We start from the raw sequence: 27,156 nt of genomic DNA, 5'->3' as shown, positions 1-27,156 counted from the left end.
CAAATACAATTTGTGCAGTTTCTAAATAAAACAAAAAACAACAGAGAACCAGATTGTACTTATCTGCAATAACAACCTGAATAGGAACATCTGAAAAATGATGCTAACCAATATTTTTCGATGATTGCTCGTCGGTAATGAACCACTTATCAATTGTGAGATTTCAACTAATTCCCAACGCTATAGTTGATTGGCATGCCATTTTTATATTTCATACAAAAAATACAAATATCTACAAGAAAACACAGGATATTTGATCATCACACTTTTCATTTTCATATACATCAGTGCTTGTCGTAAGAGGCGACTAACGGGATCGGGTGGTCAGGCTCGCTGATTTGGTTGACACATGTCATGGTATCCCAGATGTGTGGATCTATGGTCATGCCGTTGATCATTGGATTGTCTGGTCCAGACTTGATTATTTACAGACTGCCACCATATCGCTGGAATGTTGTTGATTTCAGCGTTAAACAACAACCAAACACATCATCAGTACATGATCAATGTGCATGTTTTCCTGGAAGTTGCGTTGTGTCATTGTAAAACTAGTTATTATCATACTTGCAACTATATTTTTCAGTGTTAGATACAAAAGAGAAGGTTGAGACAAATGTGTATCGGTTTCAAGGGAAGAATGGAAAATATATTCATCAGAAGTCAATCTGCTTTGCCTTTTCCAACCCATGGACGAAAGAAGTTGAATGTATCGTGTCAACCAACATGGTGGTTCAGTAAGTTGGACATTTTTAAATTGAAAATTTCACTATTATAATAGGTAACAAGTCAATGACAAGGCCTTTTGGGATAATTTGGATGGGATTTTTATGTCCTTTTGAGAGATGCCAACCACTCCGATTTTGGAGGAGTTACTCCGAGTTTCAAATACAAAATCCACTATCCGATTTGTCTATAAAAAACTCCAATTTTTTAGAAAATACAAATATGTTTATAAATTTAGAATGTTTGAAAGAATTTTAGTAAAAAGCCATTTAAATAATGTTCATTTGAGTTAAGTATTATCTGGTTAAGTATGGCCAGAAATTGCATATTTCCAGGCTAAATCTAAAGATTTTCATAGGGGTGGCCCCCCAGACCCCAACCGTCAAAAGGGGCCCGAGCCCCCTCTCACGCTCACCCCCAACTCACACCTTCAGGACTTGGGAATTGCTTTTGGCAAGGCATGACTCTGCTTACATTTGAGTCAGGGTTGGCATCTCTGCATTTTTATGCAAAATTTATGCTGTTACGTATTTTCTGGTTTCATGATGACCTGTAGGAGGTCAGGGTAGGGGACTTGGTTGTATGTCATAGTGATGGCGTGGATTGATGCTCATGACATCAATCACTGGATTAGTATTTTAAAGCCACTGAAGATTGCTGAGTTTGGTGAACTTTAGTGAGAGAGACAATAGATACTGCTGATTCGTGCTTTTAAAGGATTTTACAGGTGCTTCAATTAATATGTGTATATTATCTTCTACCATCTTACAGATGAGGATATGATGACCAGGCCCCAATTTCTCGAAACAAATTTAAGTCTGAGTTTTGACTTAAGTTACAGTTTTAACTCAAATTTGAGAAGAAGCAGGAAAATGCACTTCCCAGAATAAACTGAAATGGACATAAAACTCAAACTTAGTAGACAATTTGAGTTAGGTAGATAGGTAGATAGTCTTTTCGCATTAGAGATCGATGCTCAGCTGTTTCAAATTCACTCAGATTGAAATCAGTTTGTTCCAGACTCGATTATTCACAGACCACCGCCATATAGCTAGAATTTTATTGCTGAGTGTGTTTTGATAATTTGCTAGTAATATGTTCAGGAACATTCTAAAACTTAACTCAATCAGTCAATCAAAATTACAGTTTAGATAAAAATGGGATGCTGGATTGGGTGGTCAAGCTCAGTTAGATGTTCACAATATCGACCACTGGATTGTCGGATCCATTTTTTGAAATTTTCATTTTTTCAGTGTATTTCGGGGCGGTGGGGTAGCCCTGTTGTCAAAGCGTTCGGTCATCACACCAAAGGCATGTGTTCGATTCCCCACGTGGGTAAAATGTGTGAAGCCCATTTCTGGTGTCCCCGCCTTGATATTGCTGAAATATTGCTAAAATGGCATAAAACCCAACTCTATCAGTGTATTTCAGACAGTGGCCTATTGGTGGTTTATTCATCAATAATAATTCAGCAAAAGTTGATTCATCAATAGCGATTCATGAGTAGTTGATTCATCAATGTTTGATCCAACGTATTTAATTTATAGTGTCCCTGAAGTGTCCAGTTCTGGTCAAGCAGCAGATGCCGGTGACACTGATATGTCTTCTAATTACAACTTTCCTATTGGTAAGTCTTAAAGTTCAGACCCATGAAGATCCGGGTTAGAATTGATCTTCGGTAACCCATGCGTGTTGTAGGAGGCGACTAACGGGATCGGGATCGTATCCTAAGTGTGTAGATCATGCTGTTGATCACTGGATTGTGAGACAGGATTTTTACAGACCGCCGCCATATAGCTGTAATATTGCTGAGTGCGGCATAAAACTAAACTCACTCACTTATTATATGTGTGTGCGTATGTGTCAGCGTGACAGTCGCAGGTGTGTGCATGCATGTTTTAATATGTCTATGTTTGGGCCCTCATAGGCCTTCCAGGTTAGAATTGGTCTCCATCAATGAATGTATTAGGACCAGGGTATTAATGAACTGGTCCCAGTGATTTGGTGATTTGTTATCACAACAAGTAAATGTGCTCATAATATAACTCACTGGTTTATTTGGTCCAGAGATGATTATATACAGGCCACTGTCATATAGCTAGAGAAATGATGTGTTAAACATCATAAACAAATATTTAATGCTCAGTTTTATACCTCAAGTATCTGTAAAGAGTTGCTTCCCTTGATGCATCGGGGACAATACCAGTGGTTCAGTGTTTAGCCTAAAGTAGAAACCACATGATGAATGTATCATCATCCTCATGTCTGTGACAATCTGACAAGATTCAGGAGGCAAAACACATGTTACAACACAAAAACACAAATGTAGGGTGTTAGGCAATAATTTAAAAAAAATTGATAAAAAAACCCACTGAAACTTTAAAAAACAAACTGATTTATTTTCCCCTTGAATGGAAATATATGTTGAACAGCAAGACTGAAGTGACAAGCCGTACTAAAAACTGTTTACATGACAACATATTCAGACTTGTTGGAAGCATAGAAAACGATCTCAAATATCTATTTTCTTCCTACTATCTAGGATTAGAAAAATTGTCAAGCCAAAAAATATGTCTAGCTTAAATATAGGAGTATATTGGAATAGCATTATGAGTAATCATGGACATTTTGAGTAATCATGGACATTATGAGTAATCATGGACATTATGAGTAATCATGGACTTTATGAGTAATCATGGACATTGTGAGTAATCATGGACTTTATGAGTAATCATGGACATTATGAGTAATCATGGACATTATGAGTAATCATGGACTTTATGAGTAATCATGGACATTATGAGTAATCATGGACTTTATGAGTAATCATGGATGGACTTTACTTTATGAGTAATGACAACTTTATGACAACTGTCTGATTGTAGTGAAACCATACCAGGTTAACTCACAATTGGTCCTTTGTATCTTAATGTGTTCTAATTTTTAAACTTATCCGATGTCACGGTACTATTTCTTGTCGAAGCATGAGAGAGAAGTGCATCGTGTGAGATAGGATAAGTATATGAATATACAATTTTTAGTTAAAATTTTCAAATTACTATTGACAGTGTTGAATCTTTAAAGGCACAATATCACACCACACTTCTCTAAAAATATATATTGCATTTCCCTCAATAATACTATAAGCCTTCAGGGACGCAACAATGTAATTTATTAATAATAAAATTTTGTATTTAGATTACAATATTAAATTAAATATACCTTGAATGAATTAATGCAACTTTGCATTAAATCGACTCTAGCGCCCTCTACCGGCTGAACATGATTTCAAGTGAACCCAATAGAGTTATGTCCCTTGGAGTGCTCTTTACGAATATCCTATACACCTGTGATTGAAACCTGTTCTTCCAACACCGACAACACCGTGTGCGACAATTTTTGATGTATGGAGCAATTGTTTACATTCCATATATGGCAAGTGTTCTCTGTTTGGAAGCTGTTCGCCTCAGTTTCAATTATCGATTTCAAGCAAGTTGTGAGGGATAGTAAGACTTTTATTGCATCAATAGGAAGCTAAAGTGAGTGCATATGTCCCAATATATATAATATAGGCCAAAATATTGTCGAAAATGTGTGACATTGTGCCTTTAATCAAGATATACTGGCAGTATTTACAGTGGTCACTTTGGGCTCCATTTATGTCACATGTTACTTTAGATCTGCCTGTCTTGACTGTGGCTCAATGACTGTCTCTAAGTAGAGCCAGTGTCTTCTGAGTATAGCCAGTGTATAATGATAGCCAGTGTATAATGATTGTTGCTTTCCTCAGAATCTGAGAAGACTGGTAAAGAGGGCTTGACTCGACTGGCAATCATGCGAGGAGTGGGGCAGATCGGGAAACAGATCGCAGAGCAAGCCACTGAACAGAGCAGGTAAGAACAGATCCTCATTAACTGCATTTCTTTTACATAATATTTGTACCAAACACCTGTTACACTTTGGGGTAGCCTAGTGGTTAAGCGTTCGCTCGTCACGCCCGAAGGCCTGGGTTCTATTACCCACATGGGTACAATGTGTGAAGCCCATTTCTGGTGTCACATGCCATGATATTGCTGGAATATTGCTAGCTAATGTTCCAGGACTACAATTAGAAAACTCTAACATGCAGGCTACATTATCAAAGAAATGGCTTTCTTGAATTTGATAAAGCCCACTTAGCCCAGCTGTTAAAGTGTTATGGCTGAGAATACCTGGGTTTGATTCCTAACATGAAACCCATGGTTGGAATTCGGCAATAACCAGGTTAGACTTCACTTCTGACCTCACACAATATGACCTTGAATGTAAATCAGGGGAGGTAATTTGTTTTCAAGCATGAATCCTTCTATAAAGAACATATCACGCTCAAACAATACCATAGAGTTAACCATTACCTCAAAAGCCCTCCAGTCAAACATTTGAATCGAACATCTGCAGCAACCAATCAAATGCAAGCAAATGGTTTCCCATAAGCCTTTGCAGCTGAAGTATTATTCCTGTTGCCACTTGATGGCCACACATGTTTTGAAAGCCAGCTTAACAGCCATGTAGAGTGCCAAACTGACAACCCCATGGCTTAATGGCACTGTTTCAGCTTGAAAGACGAGATGCTCATAGTAACAGCAGGTCCAGGAATTGGCATCGAATCTCCCCAGCTTCATGGGTAATAACACGGACCTCTCTCTATCTTTATTGTCGTACAAGCACTTTCTAGCACAGCTCCTGATCACAACACTTGTTTTCACGGCACTTCTTTTACAAATATCTTGGTGGCGGACTTAAACCAAAAAGTAGTGAATTAGGGAGAGAAATAATTTTTCAGTATGAAAAAGATATAGGGATATATATCAAACACGTTGCAATGGGTTACGGAGCGTACTTGGTGGTGGGCATCATGGTGGGGACTGGCGTTGGATGAAGTTGTTGTGATTGTAACAAAACTTGTAATAATTATTCTGTGTTTCTATATAGACAGTTGCTTAGAAATGGTTACTGGTTCCAGCAAACCATTTTCATATTTTTCTCTATCATTTTTATTTCCAATTTTTAGTATGGTAATAAAAGCCAAAATTTTCTCATCTTCATTTTGAAAATTAATGGTAAGATTTGTTAGCATTTTTTAACAATAAGTTTTCTATTTTGAACCATTTTGAAATTTTATGGTGCTGTTGGCTTTCAGGGATTTTATTCTAATATTTTTGTTTTAAACGTGGTGTTTTGAAGCATTTTTAGCAAAAGGTTTTGGTTTTGAGTCAATTTGAAAATAAATATCTATTGAGTGTGGGTTTGGCTAACATTTCTCGCCATACACTGGTCACAGATCATGGTCTCTTGACAAGATAAACAAATTAATTTTGCATGTGTACATCATTTTCAGAAGCCCGTCACCAGTCAGCGGCAACGTTGTGCCATCTCCTGCCCTCCAGGTAAGACTTTCACAGAAACAGCTGTTTTCCGTTTAAAGTATTGTTTGTTGTTTTACGCCACACTCAGCAACATTCCAGCTATATGGTGGCAGTCTGTAAATAATCGAGTCTGGACCAGACAATCCAGTGATAATGTTGTATGAAACTTTCAATTGTATTGATTTTTTTAAATACAAGGAAAAACACAACCAGTGTTGCCTCCCTTTGGTTAGCCAGGTTTTTAAAAAAGTAGTAAATGTAAGAAACTTGTGACTTCTCTGGATTGAAGGTGACATCCACTGATAGCTGTTATGCTGTTTAAGGTGGTAGTGCACCCCACTCACTCACACACTCACTTACTCACCCAACCATTCACCCACCCACTCACTCACTCATTCATTCACCCACCGATCCAGTCACCCACCCACCCACCCCTCCTCCCACTCACTCACCCACTCATGCTCTCACTCAACCACTCACTCACTCACTCACCCACCCACCCATCCTCCCACTCACTCACCCACTCATGCTCTCACTCAACCACTCACTCACTCACTCACCCACCCACCCATCCTCCCACTCACTCACTCACCCACTCATGCTCTCACTCACTCACTCACTCACCAACCCACCAATCCTCCCACTCACTCACTCACTCACTCATGCTCTCACTCACCCACTCATCGTCCCACTCACTCCCTCACTCACTCACCCACTCATGCTCCCACTCACTCACTCATGCTCTCACTCACTCACTCACTCAGTCTCTGTCTGTGTTTCAGAGTGACCTGTCTCCCGGGACTGCCAGTAACGCAGTGTCATCAACCAATGCCGCATCAGCTGCCACCAGTGCCCAACCTGAAGGTACAACAAGCTTCCAGTATTTATTTCATCATAAATATAAAGACAAACATGTTTTCATACAAATCTATATTGTAATCCATCGTTGGTGCCATGTTCTGAAAAATGTACAAATAAGGCCACCTTGCAAGGATTTCAGAATTTTCCTATTCCTTCTCCCAGACCAAAGAGAATACGAAAGTAGTAGATTGCTTCGGCAAGTCTAGATTGCCTGAATTCAAGCTTTAATATGGACTCAGTTGGATTGACTTTTTTAAAGTTTATGTGTGTCTGTGTATAGAGGCTTATAGACTCATATCATCTATAATGTGATTAGATGCCAGCCTGCCTAATGAGCTAATCAGAACAATAAAGTTCGGTCATTTCTCCGTCTGTGGCGCTATGACTGTTCGTAATCTCTCTGTATCAGATGTAAATACAGCATGTGCCCCATCTTTCAGCTTGTGTGCCGACTACCTTGAATGGGCTCAGCACTCACACTCAGTCACAACCAGGTAAGTAGACCACCACCCTGTTTACTCTCACACCATCCTCTATAATCCAGGGTTGTTTTGTATACCCCGACATTTTGGTTCATCCAATAACTTGACAACATTGGTTGGATTGTTTTCAAATTTGTATGATATCTTTTTATGATATTTTAATTTATTTCAAGAATAGCAGCACTTTACAGCCTATTTGTCTAACATACAGGTGCAGTGCACTGTTTGGTTCAGATTTTTTACTTTTTGAAGGTGTGCCAATTTACATATTTGGAACAAAATATGTTTTACAAGACAAGTTTGCATGGCCACATTCTAGTTGTGAACAAGAATTAAGCTCAGGGAACCCTTTTGTAGATAGTCACGATGATTTTGTGGCTCTAGGTTCTTCATTTCTCACACATATCAAACATGCAGCTGCTCAAACACTGTTCATATCAAACATGTAGCTGTTCAAACGCTATTCATATCAAACATGCAACTGCTCAAACACTATTCATATCAAACAAGCAGCTGTTCAAACAATATTCATATTACACATGCAGCTGTTCAAACACTATTCATATCAAACATGCAGCTGTTCAAACAATATTCATATTACACATGCAGCTGTTCAAACACTATTCATATCAAACAAGCAGCTGTTCAAACAATATTCATATTACACATGCAGCTGTTCAAACACTATTCATATCAAACAAGCAGCTGTTCAAACAATATTCATATTACACATGCAGCTGTTCAAACTCTATTCATATCAAACATGTAGCTGCTCAGACACTATTCATATCAGACATGCAGCTGTTCAAACTCTATTCATATCAAACATGTAGCTGCTCAAACACTATTCATATCAAACATGCAGCTGTTCAAACAATATTCATATTACACATGCAGATGCTCAACACTATTCATATCAAACATGTAGCTGCTCAGACACTATTCATATCAGACATGCAGCTGTTCAAACACTGTTCATATCAAACATGCAGATGCTCAAACACTATTCATATCAAACATGCAGCTGTTCAAACACTATTCATATCAATCATGCCGATGTTCAAACTCTATTCATATCAAACATGCAGCTGTTCAAACACTATTTATATCAAACAAGCAGCTGCTCAACACTATTCATATCAAACATGCAGCTGTTCAAACAATATTCATATCAGACATGCAGCTGTTCAAACACTGTTCATATCAAACATGCAGATGCTCAAACACTATTCATATCAAACATGCAGCTGTTCAAACAATATTCATATTACACATGCAGATGCTCAAACTCTATTCGTATTAAACATGCAGCTGTTCAAACACTATTCATATCAAACATGTAGCTGCTCAAACACTATTCATATCAAACATGCAACTGCTCAGACACTATTCATATCAAACATGTAGCTGCTCAAACACTATTCATATCAAACATGCAACTGCTCAGACACTATTCATATCAAACATGCAGCTGTTCAAACACTATTCATATCAATCATGCCGATGCTCAAACTCTATTCATATCAAACATGCAGCTGTTCAAACAATATTCATATTACACATGCAGATGCTCAAACGCTATTCATATCAATCATGCCGATGCTCAAACTCTATTCATATCAAACATGCAGCTGTTCAAACACTATTTATATCAAACAAGCAGCTGCTCAACACTATTCATATCAAACATGCAGCTGTTCAAACACTATTCATATCAATCATGCCGATGCTCAAACTCTATTCATATCAAACATGCAGCTGTTCAAACACTATTTATATCAAACAAGCAGCTGCTCAACACTATTCATATCAAACATGCAGCTGTTCAAACAATATTCATATCAGACATGCAGCTGTTCAAACACTGTTCATATCAAACATGCAGATGCTCAAACACTATTCATATCAAACATGCAGCTGTTCAAACAATATTCATATTACACATGCAGATGCTCAAACTCTATTCGTATTAAACATGCAGCTGTTCAAACACTATTCATATCAAACATGTAGCTGCTCAAACACTATTCATATCAAACATGCAACTGCTCAGACACTATTCATATCAAACATGTAGCTGCTCAAACACTATTCATATCAAACATGCAACTGCTCAGACACTATTCATATCAAACATGCAGCTGTTCAAACACTATTCATATCAATCATGCCGATGCTCAAACTCTATTCATATCAAACATGCAGCTGTTCAAACAATATTCATATTACACATGCAGATGCTCAAACTCTATTCGTATTAAACATGCAGCTGCTTAAACACTATTCATATCAAACATGTAGCTGTTTAAACACTACTCATATCAGACATGCAGCTGTTCAAACACTATTCATATCAAACAAGCAGCTGCTCAACACTATTCATATCAAACATGCAGCTGTTCAAACAATATTCATATTACACATGCAGATGCTCAACACTATTCATATCAAACATGTAGCTGCTCAGACACTATTCATATCAGACATGCAGCTGTTCAAACACTGTTCATATCAAACATGCAGATGCTCAAACTCTATTCATATCAAACATGCAGCTGTTCAAACAATATTCATATCAAACATGTAGCTGCTCAAACACTATTTATATCAAACAAGCAGCTGCTCAACACTATTCATATCAAACATGCAGCTGTTCAAACAATATTCATATTACACATGCAGATGCTCAAACTCTATTCGTATTAAACATGCAGCTGTTCAAACACTATTCATATCAAACATGTAGCTGCTCAAACACTATTCATATCAAACATGCAACTGCTCAGACACTATTCATATCAAACATGCAGCTGTTCAAACACTATTCATATCAATCATGCCGATGCTCAAACTCTATTCATATCAAACATGCAGCTGTTCAAACAATATTCATATTACACATGCAGATGCTCAACACTATTCATATCAAACATGTAGCTGCTTAAACACTATTCATATGAAACATGTAGCTGCTCAAACTCTATTCATATCAAACATGTAGCTGTTTAAACACTACTCATATCAGACATGCAGCTGTTCAAACACTGTTCATATCAAACATGCAGATGCTCAAACACTATTCATATCAAACATGCAGCTGTTCAAACACTATTCATATCAAACATGCAGCTGCTCAAACACTATTCATATCAAACATGCAGCTGTTCAAACAATATTCATATTACACATGCAGATGCTCAAACTCTATTCGTATTAAACATGCAGCTGTTCAAACACTATTCATATCAAACATGTAGCTGCTCAAACACTATTCATATCAAACATGCAACTGCTCAGACACTATTCATATCAAACATGCAGCTGTTCAAACACTATTCATATCAATCATGCCGATGCTCAAACTCTATTCATATCAAACATGCAGCTGTTCAAACAATATTCATATTACACATGCAGATGCTCAACACTATTCATATCAAACATGTAGCTGCTTAAACACTATTCATATGAAACATGTAGCTGCTCAAACTCTATTCATATCAAACATGTAGCTGTTTAAACACTACTCATATCAGACATGCAGCTGTTCAAACACTGTTCATATCAAACATGCAGATGCTCAAACACTATTCATATCAAACATGCAGCTGTTCAAACACTATTCATATCAAACATGCAGCTGTTCAAACAATATTCATATCAAACATGAAGCTGTTCAAACACTATTCATATCAAACATGTAGCTGCTCAACACTATTCATATCAAACATGCAGCTGTTCAAACAATATTCATATCAAACATGCAGCTGTTCAAACACTATTCATATCAAACATGCAGCTGTTCAAACAATATTCATATCAAACATGCAGATGCTCAAACACTATTCATATCAAACATGCAGCTGTTCAAACACTATTCATATCAAACATGTAGCTGCTCAAACACTATTCATATCAAACATGCAGCTGCTCAAACACTATTCATATCAAACATGCAGCTGTTCAAACAATATTCATATTACACATGCAGATGCTCAAACTCTATTCGTATCAAACATGCAGCTGTTCAAACACTATTCATATTAAACATGTAGCTGTTCAAACACTATTCATATCAAACATGCAGCTGTTCAAACACTATTCATATCAAACATGTAGCTGCTCAACACTATTCATATCAAACATGCAGCTGTTCAAACACTATTCATATCAAACATGTAGCTGCTCAAACTCTATTCATATCAAACATGTAGCTGCTCAACACTATTCATATCAAACATGCAGCTGCTTAAACACTATTCATATGAAACATGTAGCTGCTCAAACTCTATTCATATCAAACATGTAGCTGTTTAAACACTACTCATATCAGACATGCAGCTGTTCAAACACTGTTCATATCAAACATGCAGATGCTCAAACACTATTCATATCAAACATGCAGCTGTTCAAACACTATTCATATCAAACATGCAGCTGCTCAAACACTATTCATATCAAACATGCAGCTGCTCAAACACTATTCATATCAAACATGCAGCTGTTCAAACAATATTCATATTACACATGCAGATGCTCAAACTCTATTCGTATCAAACATGCAGCTGTTCAAACACTATTCATATTAAACATGTAGCTGTTCAAACACTATTCATATCAAACATGCAGCTGTTCAAACACTATTCATATCAAACATGTAGCTGCTCAACACTATTCATATCAAACATGCAGCTGTTCAAACACTATTCATATCAAACATGCAGATGCTCAAGCACTATTCATATCAAACATGCAGCTGTTCAAACAATATTCATATCAAACATGCAGCTGTTCAAACACTATTCATATCAAACATGCAGCTGCTCAAGCACTATTCATATCAAACATGCAGCTGTTCAAACACTATTCATATCAAACATGCAGATGCTCAAACACTATTCATTTCAAGCACGCAGATGCTCAAACTCTATTCATATCAAACATGCAACTGCTCAAACACTATTCATATCAAACATGCAGCTGTTCAAACACTATTCATATCAAACATGCAGCTGCTCAAGCACTATTCATATCAAACATGCAGCTGTTCAAACACTATTCATATCAAACATGCAGATGCTCAAACACTATTCATTTCAAGCACGCAGATGCTCAAACTCTATTCATATCAAACATGCAACTGCTCAAACACTATTCATATCAAACATGCAGCTGTTCAAACACTATTCATATCAAACATGCAGCTGCTCAAGCACTATTCATATCAAACATGCAGCTGCTCAAACACTATTCATATCAAACATGCAGCTGTTCAAACAATATTCATATTACACAAGCAACTACTCAAACACTTCATATGAAACATGCAGGTGTTGAAACACTATTCATATCAGACATGCAGCTGTTCAAACACTATTCATATCAAACATGCAGATGCTCAAACACTATTCATATCAAACATGCAGCTGTTCAAACACTATTCATATCAAACATGCAGATGCTCAAACACTATTCATATCAAACATGCAGCTGTTCAAACACTATTCATATCAAACATGCAGATGCTCAAACACTATTCATATCAAACATGCAGGTGTTCAAACACTTCATATCAAACATGCAGATGCTCAAACACTGTTCATATCAAACATGCAGCTGTTCACACACTATTCATATCAAACATGCAGATGCTCAAACACTATTCATATCAGAATAGTGTTTGAACAGACCGCCGCCATACAGCTGGAATATTGCTGAGTGCAGAGTTAAACAACAAACAAACAAACCATACCCACATGCCCACATTGCTAGAATGTTTCTATTCTGGAAAACTCCCTTTACTGCAGTTAAAATCAGGTCCCGGTTCCACAAATAAACCACAGACGAACAAACTGCTAACCAAGACTTGTCTCTGTTCCAGCCACGTCCAATGACTCTGTGCTGTTTGCAAATGTCATCCAGGAACAGGATGAGGACAAGCGGCAGAACCCGAGCACAGACAACAATGATGAGGCAGCACTAGCCTTCCTCATGAGTTTACTAGAAGCAGACGCCGGGCTCGGGGGCCCAGTAGACTTTAACAACCTTCCCTGGCCATTGTGATGAAGTACTTGAATAGCTATGACATGTAGACAAGATGCGACCTGGTGCAGTGAACCAGTGCCCATCCTCCTGTTGTACCTGTAAGATAAAAGATTGTGCCACAGGGCACCGACATTCTGCAGATGGTTGAAGGAATGGGACAGTGGGATCTGATCTGGTGCATCAGATGAAAAGGAAACGCCTTTGTTTTATGTAAAATTCAACATGTCCATTTGATTACTTAAGGACAGATTTAACTGCCACCATCTGACTTGCAGAAGGTTGTGAAGACATTATTCCAAAGTGCCAGAGGAACGATTTTCTATTCTGTTGTGACTGAGATAATGGTTCTAATTAGTTCTTGAAGAAGTGCTTAGGAAAATATTTTCTCTGCTTTGTATCTGACTCGGTCATGGTTGTGAAGACATCATCCAAACATGGCAGTAAGGCCTACCGTAAGAATGAAACATGTTTGTCTGACTGCAGTCGGATATCGTGACGCTTCATAATGCTCTGATCGCTTGTCTGACTGTAGTAGGGAACTCAGCAACTAGAGCAAGTCTCACATTGAAGTCACATGGGTCACTGGTCAAATGAATGGCATGACTTCATTTGCAATGGATTCTGAAGTGAAAGAAGAATATTCAGCATTATTTTGTACCAAGAACAAAGCTCTTGTTGTTTGGCAAGTGGTTTGGAAGAAATGCCTGAAATCTTGTTACAGTGCACCATTGTGAAACCACAGGTTGCAGATTCAGGTTTCATTTGCTGGACAAAGATTCTGGTAAAGATGAAATAAGGAGCCACAGAGATAAGTCAATGTTTGGCAAGTTTCCACAGAAACCTTATCCCATTGGCTGAGGGACAATCTCCAAGAAGAATGGATGGAAGCGCCAATGGTTGTATCTATCATCCTGGATTGGATATGTTGTGAGATAAGTGAATCAAGGAATCTTGTAGGCTCTGTGTACATTGAGAAAGAAACGCGTGAAAAATTGACACAGCTCAGTGATAAAATGTGATTTGATAAAGAACAGAGGACCACAGAACCCAAAATTATACTTACTGTCATGCACCATGCTTTCTTGGACTAGCGGTTACAGCCATTTGTGCACAGGTGATGGCATATGTCAAAAGCTCTTGGAACTTTTAAAATATGACAAAATATCTCAGGTTTTGTGTTACCTTATGACTAGTGGAAGATGATAAGCTCATTCTCATGTGCAAAAATCAGCCTTATATTGACTGTCATCTGATGTTAAGCCTTCATTCCTTTGTGTGTGATGTGAGAAGCCCATTTCTGCTGTCTCCCACCATGATATTGCTGGAATATTCCTAAGAGTGGCGTAAAACTAAACCCACTCACTCCTTTGTGTGTGACTCATGGTATGATGACACCGTGTTTCAGTTAATAGGACAAAAGCTGCAATAGTGAATATGCTCGCTATTTACAAGAGGGACGAACTTGAGCTGAACATGGGCCACCCAATTTGTTTGGGTCTGTGATGTTTGGATTGTGTCAGTCAATTCTTAGTGATAAGAAGCATCAAGGAGAGTCCAAAAGAGCTTGTGTCTTGAATTTATTGAACTGTTTTGCCTTACAAAGGACTTGTTGACGAAGTGTTGAGATCGTGATAGTCTGTTACGTTTCTAGTGTATATACAGGTCACATAAAGAGTTTGTATAGTATTGTAAGTTATACGAGACACCTATATTGTTACCGATGTTATTGGGCCTGAATATTTGTATTGCCTCGATCTTTGTTCATGGTGTTCAGTTTGTTGATATGTGTTGCTTTGAAATCCTTGAGACGCAAAAATGTTTTATTCGTCCTTTATCTGTTTGTTTTTGTAAACTGAATATATATTTATATGCTTCTGTAGAGACATATTGAAAATGATAGCGTTATGTACAGATTTTAAAATATCCAGATTATAGTAACTCCTATTTTAAAGAAGTATCAGCAGGCCAGTAAAATATATTTTCTTACTCGATAGACATTACTTGGGTAGATTTGAAACAAAATAGATGTTTTTATGGTGGATTTGATGAAAGGTTTCTAAAGGAAAATGTTTGAACAAGATATAAACAAGCCAATGTTAAGTAAAAACTTTTTTCATTTCATACATTTGTTGCAGTTAAAATATACTACCCATCAAAAGTTTAGACTCACTAGTGTAAAATAGCCACTTACTTCAGGCAACTGTTCTGAGCTAAATGTTGTAAAATATTCCTTAATGTTTAACAGTACTGATTACACATGAACTGATGTATTGTAAAACAAATTCTTAAAAATGAAAAGATTATTGTCCTGAGTTCAATAAATGATGAAACTCAGTGAAAATTGGCGAATTCTTAACAAACCTTCACACTAAAATGCATCAATTCACATGTACGATATTTGCACATGCTTTTCAGCAATTTGATGCATAAGGTTTGCAGCTGGTTCCCCCAAGTTAGTGAAGAAATTCATCTTTGATGTAACCATTATATATACATAACATATAGTGAGTGCTTTATGTGAGTCTTAACTTTTGATGAGTAGTATAGCAGGAAAATACATTGGTCTGGCTTATTTTCAAAATATGCCAAATCAAATTTCTTTTCTCATTTCATATTTAATTCCAATAGGTAGACCTGAAAATCATATCTTTCCCTGGATAACCTTTCACAATGCAGTAGGACTATTTTTGTGTACTGACAATTTGCTTTAGTTTTTCCATGGGGCTCTGTTTGAGTTTAAATTCAACTTAATGGACTGTTTTTATTTTAAATAGAAATCCAAGCATGTTTTTTTTCACCAAAAGGTTCTCAAGATTTCCTGTGCCTAATATATTTGATTAGTCTCTAATATCAAACACGTTTCATACACTCCGAAAATCTATGGTCCAGCTATTTGCTGGCAGAGTTACTTCCCTTAGGTATGCCACTATCAACTGGCCACAAGTTTGATCATCAGATTCAGTAATATCACAACCATATTGAAATATTTTATTGAATGGTTACTGTGAATTGATACATAGTCAACGTCCATCACCTGAACTACTTTTTCTCCATCTTTGAGCTGACCGGCTGTGATATAACAGAAAGACTGTTCCATGTGGCATTAACGTGTATTAAAATTTCAGTGGGTGAGGAAGGTAGGTATTCAGTAAGGGAACATTCTGAGAGGCTTTACGTCAATGCTGAGATCATAGCCTGTTTGCAGTGAAAACATAACAATGAATTTCACTTTAAATAAAAAATTAAATCAAATAAAGGGATTTTAAGATCGCAAATCCTCATAATTTTACCTTGCCGGTTGAATATTTAAATCTCAGAATTTTATTCAACTTGGGATAAAAGTTGTTCAACAAACGATCATAGATTCAAATCGCTGTTATTGGTTTGTATTACCAGGGTGTGTGCACATTAAATGAAACACTGAGAGCAAGTAGGGTTGGTCTTAGTTAGCACTCAACACGTCCCGCACATGCATTTGTTTCACTGTTCCAACTACTGCGCTTAACCCAGTTGGCAAGGTAAAATTATGAGGATTCGCAGTCTTAATTTCACTTTATTTGATTTACGTTTTTGGTTAAAGTGACATTTATCGGGTACGTTTTCACTGCATACAGGCTGTAGGTGAAATGTTACACCAGATGTCTGTTGCAGCTCAACAGTCATTTCATTTTGTAATTATTACTAAATGGAAAGGTTTTTTATGTCAATTATAAGCAGTGTGCGAAATAGTTTCCAAATTTGCTAGCCAGTTGGGCTAGCTATGCCTGAAAGTTACTAGCCTACACAATAATTCACTGGCCCGAAACTTGAATGAAGACACAGGTTTCATCATTAATCTGCTAATATGATGAACATTTTTATGTAATATTTTTAATCTTGCATGATTTAAAAGTGTATTATAACTTAAGATGTCAGGGAGAGATATACTTACAAGATGACCCCATGAAAATTCACTAGCCAGTCGGGCCAGTGACTGTGGAGATTTACTGGCTCAAGTGGATTTTTACTAGCCACGGGCTAGTGGGCCAGTGGCTATTTCGCACACTGATGATAAGGTTCAGTCCTTCAGTTGACTGAATATAGAGAAAACAGCGTTAGTTTATATCCGAATATAACTTTTATCCAAAAACGTTTTTTAAAAATATGCTTGCAATAAAAATATAAATCGATAAATTTATGATGAGAAAGCTTGATGTATTCTATGAGAGTTCTTTTACTTGGTAGAATACAGTAATTATGAGGTAAACGTTCCCTCAGGATTATGGTTGCCTTTTATCTGTGGGTACCTCTGAGACATACAAAATATCTTTATCATATTCTTGTTTTTTTTAAGAGATTAGTCAAAGTGCTACGGTGAGTGAGTGCTGCATATAGTTTTTATACGTACTATTGTTTCCGATGAGCAATGTGAAAGTGACACGTGAAAATGCTGGAAAGGCGAGCACATTTCTAATGGCCTCACATGAGTTTTCTAGTCCTCAGGACCCAATGTATAAAATGTGATTCAAATAAACTTGTTGCAAGAAATATATATCATAAATATAGATAAGGCAAGACCAATTTTATTTCTTGTTTTATGGATTTTATTCCTCAGAAAACCTAAAGGTAGGAGGGGAAAAAGAAAATTCACCAGTCAAACCAAAAACCCACATGAGTTTCCATGGTAACTCTATTGGTTTGTACATATCAACTAAAAATAAGTTGAGTGAGTTTACGTTTCACACCGATTTCCAGAGTATTTCACATATATCAAATTAACATTAGAATTTCATTTTTTGATTTTTTTTCTTATTCTTAAAAAAATATGACCGGTGGATCCATAAAGCAAGAAATAAAATTGGTCTGGCCTAAATGAGATTGAAAGTGCCTTAATCTATCAATTCAATTGTTGTTAATTTTCGGTTTATTAAAATCAGTAGCTTGCTCTTTGAAGTCAATATTATGTTTATGGAGGTCAATAGTATGTATCTCAATGTCGACAATGAGGTCATTGGATTGTTGTTGGGGGTAATATTATGTCTTAAAGGCACACTGTCACAAATTTTCGACAATATTTTGGCCTATATTACATATATTGGGACACATGCACTCACTTTAGGTTCCTATTGATGCAATTAAAGACTATTATCCCACACGACTTGCCTGAAGTCAATAATTGAAACTTTGAGGCCAACAGCTTCCAAACAGAGAACACTTGCCATGGAACACTATGGAATGTAAACAATTGCTCTGTACATGGAGACGAGAGTCAATTTAATGCAACTTTGCATTAATTCATTCAAACCTTTTAGTTTAATATTGTAATCTAAATACATAATTTTATCAAATAAATTATATAGTAGCTTCGCGAGGGCTGATAGTTAGTATTAATGAGAGAAATGCATTATTTATTTTTAGAGAAGTGTGGGGTGAAATAGTGTCTGTAAGTTGCATAGAAATGTTGAATATTAGGGGTATCAAATCAACTGCTGTACACGCCATAGAAATCCAGATCTCATGTATTATTTATATTTGATACCTATGTTTCCAGGTAGATTTGAATCTTGTTACATTGAGCTTCATTAACCAGTTACATTGTTAAAGAAGAACTGATGGAGTCTACAGAATGCTCAGTGTCTTCATCAGGTTTAGGTTTGCATTCCACTTTTTGAACTTTGGACAACACAAAGCAAGGACAACATTTTTGTTTATTTACAAGTTCATGGAATTGAAGCAAGAAGCAACCTGAAAGGAAAATGGAATAGTTGAAGATATTTTCAATATCCCTGTCACTATGTCTCTGTTGGATTAGAAACAGTAAAATATTCTAAAACATTGTTCAAAATTAGTAACTTTTTAGTTTATGTATTTAATTGCATGTTAGATTCGAACAGCATTGTGACCTACATCAGTACCTCAAGTTGTCCAAGGTTCCACACAACTAATGACTAAATAAAAGATGGCCAGGGAACAAGCTTTAACTTCAAGACAACCAAATTTTCGACATAAACTCCAAACAAAGCCTGTTTCATACCAAATAGATTCCATAAATATTGAGCTGCAAAAAACTTGAGTTACGACCAACCAATACTATTTGTTTACAGAAAAATTTGTTATGTTAAAATGAAAAATAATGTTGCCCAACATGTGTTAACAAATTACACCGAGCTGTGAGATAGACTTTTTCTTGATTCATAGAGTTTCCTAAGAAGTTATTTTTCTCTCAAAGCAGTTTCTGACAACGATTATTATGTGTATGACAATCAAAGACCCTTAAAAGTATTTTACAGAATATGATATATGTCAACATTACAAGGATATCCTGGAGCCCCACCCCCCTCTCACACACACACACACACACACACACAAATTTTATCATTGACAGAATAATCAAAGGTCACATGATAAATGTACACACTCTTGGTGTCTTAATGGAGATTTTATTTTCTGTGTAATGTATGTCTTCTTGTGAGGCCTTAAAAGTTTTCCAAGTATATATAAGTGTCTTGAGCAATGTATTGCTGATGTTTAAACGCATGTGTTGTTCACGACTGTTCGGGATGGGATAGTCTTGTCTCTGTTGTTGAAAAGAGACTTCACATTGGTCAGTCTTATTAAACTTCGGATCAGCATTATTTGTAACACTGCTATACTGAGTCTAACAAACCCTAGTAGAAGGTCGCGTCAGCTAACCAATCGGATTTAACCAATCAGACAATGGCTACTATTTAGGGTACGGCTGGACTTATGAAATGGCAACAAACGAAAATCTGCATAAAACACAGATATTTGACCTGCATTATATACGTTTAGGGGTTTCTGATTACATGGTTAGGGGCCGTTCATAATTTATGGCTAGGGGGGGTGATGATGATTTTGTATGTAGAAGCATGTACAATGTGAATGATCCCCCCTAAAATTCATGTACAAAATAAGTGACCCCCTGCATGTCATGTACAAAATCAATTACCCCCCTTCCCCCTTCTCATAATTTGTAAGCATAATCTGAAACATATTTTTATGTACAAAATTGCTGCCCCCTAGGACATGTGTACAGAATTGCTGCCCCCAAGCTACCCAGAACAAAATGGGTGCCCCCCCTCCCATCATCATCAAACCAACCAACCAACACACACACACACACACACACACACACAAACACACAGCCATAAATTTTTAACGGTCCCTTACTATTAAGTTATATTTCTGCAAGGTGATATCCTGGAATATTGACAAAAACGTATTTTCAGCAACTCTTTACTCGCTGTTGTGAATAATGGAATCCTCCATGTGTATCACTCATAAGCAGTCGTGCGGAAAATAGCATTCAGAATCATTCATGCACAAACGTTTTCGAGGTATAAGTTCAAACGGTATGTGCGAATGATTACTTTCGCGATTTGGTAAGCTGTGTTCTGATTGGTCAATTCAAAAGGTTAGCTGACGCGACCTTCTATTAGGGTTTGTTAGACTCAATATAGCAGTGTAACGAATAATACTGTGCCGAAGTTTATTTGACTGCACATTGCTATGTTGTTTATATCTTGATTTTGTTAATGGCAATCTCTTCTCACTGTTTATGATGTTGTTTGTGTGCAGGATATATCACCTGAGTATTAGGGCATGTTTATATACACATTCATCCTGCATTTGATAAGAAATGTTCACAAGAATTTGAAATTCGATGGTTTTTCTTGGAAGGGGATATCATTTTGGTACCAAATGCCTGGAACTCATATTAGGACATAGAAGCATCTCTAGTTTATTTCATTACAACTAGACTAATGTTTATGTGATTTGATGATTAAAGATAATTATTAGGGCTGGCTAAAATGATCGATAATCGGAAATGTTGTTGATAGGAATAATTATTAATGATTATCTCTATGCAAATTGTGTTGTCGATCAGATCGTACATTAACTTTTGTGATTGAAAAAAGTTATAATTTTCTCACACAATATATAAATTTAGGACTTTATTCATGGTCTAATTCTAAATTATTTTCAGGACGCTGTTTTGTTAATAATCCGTGCAAAAACATGTCACCACTTACCATTGATGTTAAATATATTCATTTCTTTCAGGTAGTTTTTGCATTTTTGCTCAAAGTTACATGTTCAATATTTATCGATAGTCGATCAGTATGTAGTTAACTATTATTGATCTTTATGATCGATAGCCAGCCTTACTAATTACGGAAGCATATATTTGTACCAGTCTAAACAAATATTATCATCAACTTAGATGATGCATCTACATATTAGATACTTTTATTTGTGTAAATGATATGTTTATCTACGTTGAGATACTTTCATCTACATATAAGGTACACTTATAAACGTAGATGATACTTACATTATTATTGACATTGACATACAAATATGGTGTCTTTTAACGATTTGAACAATAAATCAAGTAACTCTTCATTTAAATTTGTTAGTTTTGTCATATGAATTTAGGTCACTTTACATACATTTTAACACTGAAAGTTTGACAAGTTGAAATGATTTCAGTAATTTGGAAAATACAGGAAAGGTCTAATTAACATAAAGGACATACATGATGCCAAAATTTAAATACATCACATATAAATTAATATATTCGTATTAACTATATCCAACATTTGTATAAGCTATACCTAGCTAGGGTCACTGCTTCAGAAAATCACAGCTTGAGTAGCCATACTCATGATTATTATACCATAAATGAAGATGAGAACGTATTTACTAAATAGGTGAAGAAATCAACTGCACATATAAGTATTTTATACGTTATTGAAAGTATCTCCCACGTAGGTGATAAATTTATTTTAGACTTCTTCCATAGTTAATATATTTTATGAATGGCGTCCATTGCTCAACATTTAACAACGTACAAGAGTACAATTTGTTGTTCAATACATTTGTATTTATACAACTATTTGTTTAATGTTCAATAGGATATGAAAGGTTTTATTTTAATGGTAAGTAGCATATGAAAGGTTTTATGTACATACTCATGGAAACAAATAAAGGAACACATGAAAGTACAACACCTTGTTTTGTACTATGAACAAACTTCTGAAAATACATCACTGAACTCTGCAAAGAAGTGTTGTTCCCTTATTTGTTTCCCTCAGTATATTAATTATTACGAATGGCTTCAGATCCAATGGTAAATATATGGCATTATAGAGTGGAATATCTAACAATTTACAACGATAATGCTTGAATGTTGAATAAGACAACAAAGGTGGGATTCTTTTGTTCCTAAAACAAATAGTTTAATTTTTCATGATATTTTTTCAAACATATATTGTGGCCTTTGGAAGATTATTGAAAAGAAGAAAAATTAGATTGTTTTTTAGATATTAGGAACACTAAATACAAGCCCTTCAATCTGCGGAATATGCAAATTTTTATTTGTAAGCTGCCTGTGTATTTAAGTCCCATCTATCACCCCTGTACTCACTGGTTGGTTGATTACAATTACCCTTAGGCACCATTCCACTAAACAATCTTTGTGCCACAGTTGTCTTATGTCTGTTAAAGTGTGAGAGTAATAACCAACATAGTGCTAAGGTTGCTGTGTAAAATGGGCCCAGGAGACGATTCGGTAAGATTATCTGTCAAGAAACATATCATTTAATATGGTAGAGTAATCTATACATTAATAGATATGCCATCTTTTGTGTATCCTGGTGATGCAATGGGAATAAGGTCGTGTGCAGTAATGCAACAACGAGGCAGAGTCAACCAAACAGTGTTCTCGGCAACCTGAGAAGTTCTTATTTTCAACCAAATTTGGTTTTGACTATTTCTATTTTTTGAGTAAATTTTGCAAGAGACCAATCTAATTATTTGGCTGTTTTGAACCATCATAAAATACAATTGAAGCTTAGCAGATCCTGTTCCAGAAGTACTTCAAATCCTGACTCGCAATCAAGTTAGGTTAGGCTACTTCCTTTTAGTGGGGGTGGGTGGGGGGAACTAGTGGTTAAAGCGTTCACTCATCAAAGGTTTGATTCCCCACATGGGTGAAATGTGTGAAGCCCATTTCTGGTGTCCCCTGTCATGATATTGCTGGAATATTGCTAAAAGCGGCTTAAAACCATACTCACTCACCCCCCCATTTATGATTAAGCCTATTTACAAGGGACAGATTAGTTTTGGTTAAATATACGCCTACCGACACAACAGAAATAGAAGTGTTAAGTGTCATCTAAACCTGCCCCTAAATCTCTTAAAGATAATAGTAAATATGTTCTTAAACCAAGGGATGTCTTTTTACAAATATTTACTTTTAATATCGTTAACACTGAATCTTTTAATTATCATACTACTGACTGTGGAAAGAAAGAGATTTTTTACATGCTTTTTTAAATATGCTTGCAGTTGAGTGTTAGCCTACCTGACACAACAAGACTATTTGTAATGTATTTGATTGGTCACGGAAAACGCACCTGTGTAACATTCCAGTCCATTATGTGGACTCATGCTTAAAACTAGAGGGAGAATGAGGAGTGGTGACCATACTGTATGGGAAGAAAGCTTAATGCTAGGACGGACACTCACATGGGACCTACGTGGTGTTTGTTGTGAATATTGCCTGGCCAGTGGGCAGCTTGACATTGTTACACAATAAATTATTTTAGAAAAAAAATATGTTTTGTTGTGAACTTGGATGTTACATGGTGGTTTGTGTGTGTAGTGTGACATTCATTTCTGCAGTATCCAGCTGTACTCCGCCATATAGCTGGAATATTGCTGAGTGCGGCATAAAACTTAACTCACGCACTCACTCACTCCAGCCAGAGACCATGGTCTCTGCTCCAGCTGTAAAACAGTGGTTTTAATTAATCGCTTGAGTGAGTAAGTTTAGTTTAGTTTAGTTTTACGCTGCACTCAACCATATTCCAGCTATATGGAGGCAGTCTGTAAATATGGCGGCGGACGAGTTTGGACCAGACAATCCAGTGATCAACAGCATGAGAATCAATCTACGCAACTGGGATATGATTACATGTGTCAACCAACAGCGAGCCTGACCACCTGACCCCGTTACGACAAGCATGGGTTACTGAAGATGAATTCTAACCCAGGTCTTCATGGCCGGGTCTTATAGTTTGAACCTGACAATCTAATGACTGATATTATGAGCATGGATCCATGAGTCACATCACCACCGATCAATTTTATTTGCCTCTATTGAGAACTGTAGGTATCCCCTTTGTGTTACAGGAATTAATAATTTATGTCAGTTTAGATTCCTTGATATGGGTTATGTAGTAGTTTATCATCAACATCAACACTAATGCATTTTGTGACAAACCTGTTAAAAACATGAATACTGGTAGATTTTGAATTGATCTAAATTTTAAATACAATTACTTTTAATATATTTTGAAAGCATATTGGTTAATCTGCTATCCCACATATGTATTTCTCTCTATAATGTACACTTGGATCATTCAAAATAACTTTCAGCCAATGATACTTAGTCTCTTTGTATTTTGGCAGTTCCAATGACCAATGAACATAGCTGTAGCAAATTAAGATCAACATGACCAGGTGGGTAATACGAAATAATTGTCCCGCTTTACTTCATAGTTAATGCGGAAATCGAGTTTTCAATAAATCTCTGGTTTAAACACATTCTGTGTTTTACTGATCAAAAAACTGATTAATAAACTGATACACTTTCAATTCAAAACAATTTTACACGTAATAGAGCACATTTGTACCAGTTCAGTGCATAATTTCGAATTGCATTCGGAAAATCCATTCCATTTTAGTGGCACCCATTACCTTTTCCTGGAATTTAGCGAAGGGCCGGCTGGTTTCCCTGAATCGGTTCGAGAGGCGTGTTCAGCAACAGCAGGCATATTCTGGCATAATCTCCAGTCCAATGGAAAAGATAACTTCCAGATTAGTCATAGAAGCGTCTTTAAAATCTCCCCGTTAACCAAGGCGCTCTATTCTGATTGGAGATTACACCCAGTTCAGGCAATTTCGGCACCATGAATTTTTGTTGAAACGGTTATCTCCCAAAACCCCGACACCCCATGACAACTAGATTCCAGCTCCCCTACAATTAGTTAAAACAACACTCGGTATATACCCGTCTGGCATAATACGAACTCATTCAAACGAGTGATTAAGGTCTAGAGTGGTGGTGGTGGTGGAATTGGGTTTAACGTCGTGCTTGAGAATATGTCGCTCATATGACGACGTGCATGCGTGTGTATGTGCATGTGCGGCTGCTTGTACTAGCCCAGACTTAAGCTGGTTTTATAGTGTACCATATTTTAACGTCGTTTGGTGAGTGAGTTTAGTTTTACGTCGCACTCAGCAATATTCCAGCTATATGGCGGGGCAGTGGGGTAGCCTAATGGTTAAAGCGTTGGCTCGTCACGCCGAAGACACGGGTTCGAATCCCCACATGGGTACAATGTGTGAAGCCAATTTCAGGTGTCCCCAGCCGTGATGTTGCTGGAATATTGCTAAAAGCAGCGTAAAACCAAACTCAGTCAGTCAGTCCAGCTATATGGCGGCGGTCTTTAAATAATCGAGTCTGGACCAGACTACCCAGTGATCGACAGCATGAGCATCGATCTGTGCATTTGGGAACCGATGACATGTGTCAACCAAGTCAGCGAGCTTGACCTCCCGATCCGGTTAGTCGCCTCTTACGACAAGCATGGGTTACTGAAGATCAATATTCTAACCCGGACCTTCACGGATATAAGGTCTAGAGTATGAATGAAAGTGGTAGAGCTTAATGGGAGTTCAAGAAAAGTTTACGAATTGTTTATGAATTAAAGGAAGCTGCTTGGTTGTTTTAGTTGATGAATGTTGAAGATGACAAGATCCTGGCGTTTGGCGTCCAGAGTCTTCTGGTCGTGCAGTCGTTCGAGATTCTATAACGGAAGGAGAATGTCAATTTTTTACTTTTTAATCGTACAATTTCTGTCAGCATTGTTTGCTTGAATGTGTTTATTTGGCACTCGGCAGACAACGATTTTATGATTATGTTCATACGAATATGACCGTTATTGAACAGTTTCTAACCACTCGATACCATCGAGTTTACAAGACGTTGGCCTTAATGATGAAGTGTAAGTCTAAATTTGATCAGGCAGTTTGGAAACAGGTTCATCTAAAGAAATCCACGCAAATCACGAACATTCAAAACGTGACCACCGTCTGTAAATAATCGAGTCTGGACTAGACAATCCAGTGATCAACAACATCAGCATCGATTTACGCAATTGGAATACGATGACATGTGTCAACCAGGTCAGCGAGCATGACCACCCAATCCCGTTAGTCGCCTCTTACGACAAGCATGGGTTACCGGAGATCATTCCCAACCGGGATTTTCACGTGTCTGTTTTTCAGTTGCATTTGCATGCGTTTTGAAAACCGCCAAGAACGAAGCAGAATAGAAGAATTCCAATCACAGACATCTGTGGTGAAACCGGACTGGCCAAGTCGTCTTAGCACCGCATAACTTAATACCGTAGGTTCGAATCCCGGTCTGTCTATCTAGGTGAGGTGAGGTGAAATTGGGTTTAACGTCGTGCTGGAGAATATTTCGCTCATATGACGACGTGCATGCGTGTGTATGTACAATGTGCGGCTGCCCAGACTTAAGCTGGTTTTAAGGTATTCGACAGAAT

The 27,156-nt window shown here is 36.9% G+C and overlaps 1 protein-coding gene across 2 annotated transcripts in view; it reads left to right on the top strand.

Annotated features, from left to right (window-relative positions):
- LOC124270371 (protein cycle-like) overlaps positions 1 to 15,974 on the top strand; it is a 134,340-nt gene extending 118,366 nt beyond the window's left edge. The window contains exons 13-20 of one of the 2 annotated variants that reach the window (XM_046705408.1): positions 584 to 734; positions 2,271 to 2,350; positions 4,514 to 4,616; positions 5,318 to 5,386; positions 6,101 to 6,149; positions 6,911 to 6,992; positions 7,430 to 7,483; positions 13,353 to 15,974. In XM_046705408.1, the coding sequence (XP_046561364.1) occupies positions 584 to 734; positions 2,271 to 2,350; positions 4,514 to 4,616; positions 5,318 to 5,386; positions 6,101 to 6,149; positions 6,911 to 6,992; positions 7,430 to 7,483; positions 13,353 to 13,534 (770 nt within the window). In that variant the 3' untranslated portion in view covers positions 13,535 to 15,974. The remainder of the gene's footprint in view (positions 1 to 583; positions 735 to 2,270; positions 2,351 to 4,513; positions 4,617 to 5,317; positions 5,387 to 6,100; positions 6,150 to 6,910; positions 6,993 to 7,429; positions 7,484 to 13,352) is intronic. The other variant, XM_046705409.1, reaches the window with a different exon arrangement.
- Positions 15,975 to 27,156: the final 11,182 nt, after the last annotated feature.

Source organism: Haliotis rubra, unplaced genomic scaffold (genome assembly GCF_003918875.1).
Source record: "Haliotis rubra isolate DU_JTF1 unplaced genomic scaffold, ASM391887v1 Scf151, whole genome shotgun sequence".
NCBI classification, from domain to species: domain Eukaryota; kingdom Metazoa; phylum Mollusca; class Gastropoda; order Lepetellida; family Haliotidae; genus Haliotis; species Haliotis rubra.
Note: the sequence above shows the minus strand (reverse complement) of the source record. Positions and strands in the feature narration are given on the sequence as shown.